At 39.7% G+C, this 8,905-nt stretch overlaps 1 protein-coding gene across 1 annotated transcript in view; it reads right to left on the reverse strand.

Annotated features, from left to right (window-relative positions):
- Arhgef9 (Cdc42 guanine nucleotide exchange factor 9) overlaps positions 1–8,612 on the reverse strand; it is a 209,908-nt gene extending 201,296 nt beyond the window's left edge. The window contains exon 1 of the mRNA XM_033760160.1: positions 8,486–8,612. Within this exon, the coding sequence (XP_033616051.1) occupies positions 8,486–8,515 (30 nt within the window). The 5' untranslated portion in view covers positions 8,516–8,612. The remainder of the gene's footprint in view (positions 1–8,485) is intronic.
- Positions 8,613–8,905: the final 293 nt, after the last annotated feature.

The raw sequence follows: 8,905 nt of genomic DNA on the forward strand, positions 1-8,905 counted from the left end.
GAACAGGTTAGCTTGTGTAATATACACAATAACACTATGGACAGTACCATCACATTAGCCTTCTTTCTACCCCTCAAGGATGTCAAGTTGTTTTTATATGATGGCTTTTGCATGTTCTATTCCAGACTTTTCCTTTCTACTCACCAACCTTAATGTCTCTTATTTTTCTTGTAATCCAAATGTGTCGGGATCTTTACCTAAATCCCTACATAGCTAGCTCAGCTTAAATGCCACTTGCCTAATATACCAGGAAAGCCCTTTGACAGGATATCTCCTCGTGACAATGGACCCTCTTAAAGAAAGCTAGATGCATTTTCTTCCTCAATGTCTGGTTTCCAAAAATAGCAGCTTAGTCTGCAACTAGTCATAACACACACACACACACACACACACACATACACACACACACACCATGATATGAAAAATTTTCAAAGCTATGGGATTCCAAGAAGTTCCTTTCATCATCACATGGGGCTGTTTGGGGGTCTTTCTTAGGCTCTCCTTGAGCAGAAAACCTAGAAGGCCTTGGGCAGAGTCAGAAAAGATTGCTTCTTGTGAATGAAGTTCCTGTTGTATCTCTTAACACTCAAAGAAAATGAATATTAGGTCTATTCTACTGAGGTCTGAATTTAGGGAAAATGAGAAGGGTCTTACTCCACTCACCCAAGTGTATATCCCCTCCAGCCTATCAGTAAAAATAATTGCTCCCCATATAGGTAAAGAGCATCATGGTTTACACAGCCCTTTCATGTCTATGTCTGTTCATGTAATTCTCATAGTAGATTTGGAAGTGGGTCTATGTGACAGATTTAATATATCAAGGTGATTTGGTCACAGGGTATTTATATATTTCGTATAACATTATTCTGAGTTTGGCTGGCTATGATTAACATTTGAAACTATAAACTGTGCAAAATAGTCTGCCCTTCACAATGTGGGCGGGCCTCATTTAATCATTTAAATCTGAATCCAGTTAAAGAAAACTGCTTCAGCTAGTACATTGATCATTTCTGGCCTTCAGAATTTTTTTCCTTTTTTTATTAGTACATGTTTGCAGTACACAATTTACATTTATCATGGGGAAGTTTGTACCTGTGCATGACACACCTCAATTTTCTTTTTGTGAGCTTTCTCTCCCATCCTTCCCTGTTCTCTCCAACTCTTGCTCCCTTTCCTATTTGCAAAAGTTCTATTTCCACATTTTTCTTTAATTTTTTTCACCCCTTTCCCTTCCCTTTTTCTCCCTCCCTGCATCTCTTGTTCCCCCTGTCATTCCTCAAAAAACTAAAAATAGAAATTTCATTTGACCTAGCTATTCCCCTTATAGGTAGCTTCCTGAAAGAGATAAATTCATCATATTACAATGATACATTCATGCCATGTTTATGGCAGCATAATTTATACTAACTAATAAATCAAACACAGAAGTGTGAAAAATCTCTTAATTCTTCTCATACGAGAGGCCCAAAATACAAGAAAGAAGCAAAATAAGAGATAAATAAAAGTAAGTAGGGAAATCTTTTTCAAATAGCCTTAAACTCAGCTAAAACATCTATTGTTCCTGCCTAATCTCCACCCCACACGAACTCTGTTATACAAAAGGGTTATATATATAGCTTAAATACCATCTCCTCTTGGAAGTTCCACCCAGCCCTCTGAAACCTTACCTTCTTGTGCTTTTGTTCCTCTGTAGTCCCACATCTTCTTGGTGCCTCCTGTAACATTTACCCCCAGAATGGCTTTATTTCTTTCCTACTCAATCAAAAGATCCTTGAAGACATAAAACTCATCTTGGTTTGACCTACCCACACTTCAATAGAGTACAGTGCCTTGGAAATCACAGCTGCTTAATAAATACTCATTTTCTGTAAATGACCTCTTAAAATCTATTGCTATTTTATCATGCCTAATGACTGGAGACAACCTAATTATCTATCAATACGAGGCAAAAGAGAAACTTATGTAGTTATATAAAGGAGGAATCTCTGCATGTACTAATATATAATAGCCTCCAAGACATACTGTTAATTGAAAAGGAGGTAAAGTCCAGAGCTATTAGAATATGTTGCCAACTCTGAAGTTTAAAAATGTGTGTGTGTGCACATAGTTGTATTCTTGTAAAAAAGCAAACAATATCTCTTAATGAACACCTAAAAGAATGATGACAGTGGCTGACTCTAGAGTAAAGAATTGTGTGATATGTAAAGGTACAAGAGGCCAATGATGACTGTAACTGTACTGTATACCTAAAATGTACCAATAAAGTCAATGAGGAAAAAAAAAGAATTGGATGACAGGGCCGGGGATTTAGCTCAGTGGTTCCAGCACCTGCCTTGCAAGCACAAGGAACTGAGTCTGATCCCCAGCACCCTCCTCCCAAAAAAGAATTGGATGAAAGGACCAGGGAATGCTTGTATCACATTTTTTTTATCTTGTCCTAACAATTGAAAAATATAAAAATATTAGCTGCTGGGCTAGATTTGGTCAGCAGGCTACATTTTAGTGGCAACTCATCTACAGAATTGGGCAAAACTATCCCTAAGGTCATCTAACTTGGTCATCACAGCTGAGGCAGCCAGAAACAATATGAGCACTGTGTAAAGTAAAGCCTGGAATTATAGTGCTACCTTGGAAGTTCTGGAATATAGATAACTACATGCTATACTCTAGATTAAGAGACTTCAAAAAGGAGAAGACTCAAGTTCTGTTCCCACCTTCTCCAAGCTCAACAGCATTTTAAATGCTTAGTAGTTCATCATTTACTCTCAGAACTTCAACTATCACAATGCCTTCTTGATGTCCTTTGAGCATCATATCTAGATATGTACAATGCAAGATTGTCTGAGCATGTCAGAACCAACAGAGTTCAAACTGTATTGGTCATCTCTCTTTTCCAGCTCCTCTCCAAATATTTTTCACTCCTTCCTTTTGTATTCCTTACCTCGGTGAAGGATATTGTGACCCACTTTTTCTCACAAGAAGATTCCGTCACTAGAAGGACAGGAGGACTAGAGTTTGTCAAGTCTTTACTGATCCTTCCCCTGCTTTATGGTAGCATCCTTAGTATTAGTAACTTCTATCAGGCGATGGCTCAATCTAAAGCTCAGTTCAAGCCCTCTGTGTTTCTACACTGGTAGACATATAGATAACCCAAGTGTGAAAATGACTGCAAGTTGTCTCCCACTAGTCCGTTATTCCCTTGCTTCTTTATCATAAACCTCCACACAGTATTTTTGGTGTATACACTACCACCTAGTTTAAATGACTGCACTGCCTAGCTTCCCTTGAAAATGGGAGCAACCATGCAGCCATGACTCAGGTCTTCAGTGAGATATAAGTAGAAATATTAATAAGTCTTCGGGGAAGACTTCCTAAAAAGGAGGGGTACTTTCCCTCCTCTTTTTCTCTTGCAAAATGTAGATGCTAGTAAGTTTTCTGGGAGTTCAGCACTCATCTTGGAGCATGAAAAATGGAAGCCAAATGCTAGGTATGATGGAGCAGAAATGTTCCTTTAAAATTTCTGAAACTGTCACACTAGGCAAGGTTTGCTTATCTTCTGATGTGTGTGAAATAATAAAACATTGTGTGTTTTAACCCGTGTGGACAGATTTATGTTAGAATTTGCTAAACTTACAAGTTGGCTATTTCATCTTGCCTGTATGGGACTGCCACCACCTCATATGTTGTAGTTCTTATAAAGATCATGTGGAATTTGACATGGGATTAGTCCATAAATTTTTATTCTTCTCTGGCAATGAGAAGGGAGAAACGTGAGTGTGGCAATAAAAGAATTCATGCACTACTCTACAGAGAATTTTTTAAAGACTAAAAGTCAAAATATTTTTATTACCACTATATATCAGCAACTGTAAACAATTTCAGTGATAAAACTCTCCTTCAAAAAATGTGTTGGTCAAAATTCAAAACAATTTTTGTGGTTACTATATACATATAAAGTTCCAAATTAGCACCTTTTATTACTTGCCCTTTTATCAACATTGTACTCTACTTGGAAGTTGACTCACAGAACTCCTAGTTATACAGTTAGTCCTGACACACACAGATTTAACTACATATTCAGTTATTTCACTTTGTAAAAGTTACATAATTATTCAAGTTAGCTCTAAGTACTCTGTATACACAATTCCTCTAGTACTATATGTTTGAGCATGTAAATAGAGGGTTTAAAGTAAACAAAGCTAGTGCAGTGTTTATAAAGACAAAAATGACAATTCTGTCATTTTTTGTGACCACTGGAATTTTATTTGTGCTTAAAGTAAAGAGCAAGATAATTCCAACTGCAAGGTATATTTCTGTTCAGTGAATGCACATCTTACTTCACACATAATTTTTTAATTCAAATTCCTTAAAATAGGAATTCATTGTTCTTTTTCATTGTTTAAAAATTAAAGAACAAATCAAGAAAATTAAGAATAGTACTGATCACTACATGAATAATACTAAAAGTAACGATCATACAGAGGACATATTTTAAATATTAATATATTAAATATTTTAAAGTTATCAACTCCAGATATTATGTATGCTAGGTATACAACATTTCCAAAGTATAAAAACATTCTTAATCTTCTCAGAATCAGGAAAGTAATTAATTGGTATCCTACATGGAACCACCCTTCAATTAGTCTCATTAGTGGCTAAGAGTCCAAAGCAGTTCATTAAATCACTGAGTTGATATGTCCTTGCAAGCATACAGCCACTCTTTGTTCTTTCTAGCTCCACTCTCAGCTATCTGAGGATCCAAACATATAATCAGAAAGGAAAAAGACACAAAGCATCTACAAACAATAGTAGGTACAGACCTTTCATCATATAGATCATCTCCATATTATCATCAAGATCTAAGCCACCATTATATCTAAGCTGGACTTAGCTCTTGTCTTTGCTCTAATACAATCTATTTCCTTTAAAATTTCATAGACTATTTACCCACATCTATTCAAAATCTTCCAGTGGCTCCCCATCTGAGTCACAATAACTGTCCTATAAAATTGGTCTATTTTCTCTCTGATTTTAACTGCCATTCTTCCGCTAATTCTTCATCCTCAGAACATTGTTTGTTCCTTAAACCAGTTGTGGTCTTTTGGGGTGTTCCTTATGCCTGGAACCCACTTACTTTGAACATACACATAGAGCTTATCCCTTCATTTTCTTCAAATCTCTTTGCAAACGTCTTCTGAGGCTCTGACTGATCTAATACATCATACCACTCCTTACCACTTTCTGTGTCTTAACAGTATTTTTTCCTTAGTATTTAGCATATCTTGGTGTATTGTATACTCATTTGTGCAATTCTTTAATGTTTCTCCACAGCCTAGGATGTAAGCTCCCTGAGAATACTTATTTTTTTTTATTGTTCACTGCTCTCTCATCTATGTCTATATCCATGTCAATTCATATTGAATACTCTATATTTTTTAAATGAATTAATGTCCTCAAAGTACCTATAAGACACTTTATTCCCATTTTATGGATGAGAATACTGAGGGTGAAAGAGGTGTGGCAAAGGTTTCAGAAGTAAAAAGTATAAAAGCCAGCCCTAAACCTTACACTTGTGACTCAGAAGAGTATTCTTTCCACACTAGGCACAGTGTCTAACCCAGTAAAAATGAGCATTGGCAGCAGATGTTGTGAATAAATACCTGAACAATTTTTCATTCACTGTGAACATAGTTTAACATCTCTTATCTCTCAACTCACAGCGTAGCACCCTCTATCAAGAGATTCTATTCTTAGGGCTGGCGATTTAGCTCAGCGGTTTGGTGGCCTACCTTGCAAGTGCAAGGGCCCGAGTTCAATCCCCGGTACCCCCCCCAAAAAAAGAGATTCTATTCTTTAAAATCTTGAACAATGTTTTGTGTTCAAGGAATATGTGTAACACATTACACTTGAAATGTTACAATAGTCAAATGTTCTGAAAGAAAATCTCATTATTATAATAAAAAAATTCAAGTGTATATTTTAGGTGTCTTGCAAATGAAAGAACAAAGAGGGAAGACCTCTTGACTAGCCACATTGTAAAATGAAGGCAAGATACACACTCCTTATTTTTCCTAGTAATCTATTAGTTAACCTTTATCCAACACTTACTCTTAGGAATCTTAAAAACTCAGGCCTGGAAGGAATTTTGGTGATCATAAATGGCCTCATTTAAAGGTATTTAGAAATCTGAAGCCAAAAACATTCTAAACAAACATTTAACATTTGGAACAATATTAAAGGTTTCCTGTTTCCCAGGCTAAAATAGACTTTATTATTCTTATCTTTTGAATTCTAGAAAATGCTAATGCTTTCATCATATAATATTTACTCCTTCAATTCTTTAAAAATATAATAATGAAGCTGGGCATGGTAGTGCATCCCCATAATTATAGTGCTTTGAGAAGCTGAGGGTTCTCCCCAGCCTACACAACATAGTGATTTAGTGAGACCCTGCATCAAAATAAAACCAAAATAGGAATAAATGTGAGAAAAGGGAAAAAATGGAAACAAAGTCTTTGTACATAGAGAAGGGTGGAGGGGGTGAAGGGAGGGCAGGGACAAGGGGAGAAATGAGAACCAAGACCTGTCATGTAATGGTACAAGATCCCAATGATGATTGTAACTATAATGCAAACTTAAAAAGTACCAATAAACTTGATGAAAAAAAAGAAAAATGGAAAAAAGTCTTTGTAAATAGGGAGGAGTGCATGGATTGAAGGGAGGACAGGGGAAAAATATAAAAATAAAAACAAAATAAAAAGGGATAGGAATATAAGTCAGTGTTAAGACCCTGGGTTCCGTCCTTAACACTATAAAAAATATGAGATTATCCCCATCAATTAACCTTTGTTAGTCTTCACAAGATGTTTGCCACTCTAGTCTCTCTCACACACAACTGGCAAAACTTCAGATTTCTCCATTACTTTAATATGTTGTCAGTAGGTGCTTCGGGGCCCCTAACATATTACTATATATATATGAAAGTCTCACCCAGACTCAACTGCAAGAAATGCCAAAACTAGCATGGAATTTTTCAGGCAAGTTTGATGGCATTTGTTCATATTTGAAGGTCTTTCCCTAAGATCATGACTACTTTGTGCATTTCTGCCTCTCTCAGAACCACTGAACAGTTGATTCTGCGAAGCAGTGGTGAAGGACAGTACGAGAGTCTGGAGACAGGTGCTAGACTCCAAGTGTTTATAGCCTTGAGCAAGTCTTTCTCATTCTCTGGGTGTTAGTTTTCCTGGATGGACCACAAGGACTCTTAATATTTTTACTTGCTCTAATCTCTTCGGATTCTACAAACACTTGATGTAGCCTTAATGGAACTCCTGAGAAAGAACAAGTCTGGGGAGAAGGGTCTCTTGAAGCCTATGCATTTAGACACATAAAGCTGATGCTTTTAATAATCAGTGAAACAGAAACCCTGGAAAAACCCTGAGGAAGGGAAAAGGACAGTTTCTCTTAATAAAGTCTCATACCATAGCATATTCCCTCCTCTCTCCCAGAATAAAAGAAAAAGAAGTTAAATATCAATTTTTGCCCAATCACTTCAGGCTACTTTGTGTCAGCTACAGGTTGTAGGTGACAATGCAGAAGTGTGGGCTGTCATTGTGATCAGTACCTACTGACCCAACTCAACTGCCCTCCAAGACCTTCTTGTCCATGTCTGCTGTCTGAGGACAAAGTCACTGTGGCCTCTCACTCCCCAGAGCACCTGACCAGGCTTCAGTCAGTGAAGCATCAAGATGCAGGCACCACTTCCCCTCTGCAAAGGGAAGTCATTCCAAGGTCTCCAAGTAGCACCACAGCATAAAATAGGAGGAGGATGTTAAACATACACAAGAACACCCAGGGCAGAGGGGCTCTGCTAGTTAGATGTAGGTCCAAATGGGGTTTTCTGCAGTTTCACAAAGCCCCAGGTATGGACTGGATGACCCCCGCCCCAGGAAGGATTAAAGGCTCTCCAAGGCAGCCTCCCCCAGAATGGATTTCTAGTCCTTATACTCTGGGACTGGCCAGAATCAGGGGAGACACGGAGCCTAGTTCCGGGGGTGGGTTAAGTGCAGCTCCCCAATGACACCCTCCATAATCCAGGCTTTCTGACTGCTTCCCTCAACCCCTTACCAGCTTGCCTGCCTCCCTGGAGATTCACTGCTCTCAGCCCCTCTGTCAGCCCCCTTGCCTCTTTGACCTCCCAGGTGATTCTTGAGCTGTTCCAGAACGTCTATCTCTCGCTCCCACCCTCATTTCACCCCAATCTCAGAGGGCAGCAGAAATGCGGAGGGGGGATGGGAGGGGGCTACCCTAGGCCCGCGGGCCTGCAGGCGCTCTTAAAATGGCCACAGCAAGCTCAAGGATGGCGGCAAGGGCAGTGGGCAGAGGTGAGGGGGGTCGCTGCGTGGGCACTGGTGGGAAGGACTGGAGGTGGGGCTCGGGGACTAAGGCTCAAGCAGGGGAAGCCAGGGAAACGTGCACTCACCATTCCTGATCCGCCCCTGATCCACTGCATGGTGCCCGGGAAGTGCGGCTTCTCTGAGGCCAGGTTCCTGGAGCGGGTTGTCGCGGGCTGGCTAGGAAGGCTGGGCTAGAGGAAAAGAGAGCCCCAGCACCCCTCCGCCTCCCCTCCTCCACAGCCCTACAGCCCAATCCCCTGCCCAGCTGTTGGGGGTGGGGGGCTGCTTGGCCAGGAGAAGCACGCGGGCCGGGCGGGGGAGGGGGGTCCCTGTGGACTGCCTTTATCCCTTATCAAGACTTGAGAACTGGTGGTAGGGTGCGGCCAAGTATGGGAGTGAAGAGTCTTCCCTCACCAGGGATAAGGCAGCAGTCACCTCTGCCTGTCCTCTTGCACTGGTGTTAGATGCGTTTATTTGTGGGGCTTCCCATTTGTGTAACCAAGGGA

The sequence above is a fragment of the Fukomys damarensis genome, unplaced genomic scaffold, assembly GCF_012274545.1.
Source record: "Fukomys damarensis isolate Sample0158 unplaced genomic scaffold, DMR_v1.0_HiC HiC_scaffold_39, whole genome shotgun sequence".
Lineage (NCBI taxonomy): Eukaryota > Metazoa > Chordata > Mammalia > Rodentia > Bathyergidae > Fukomys > Fukomys damarensis.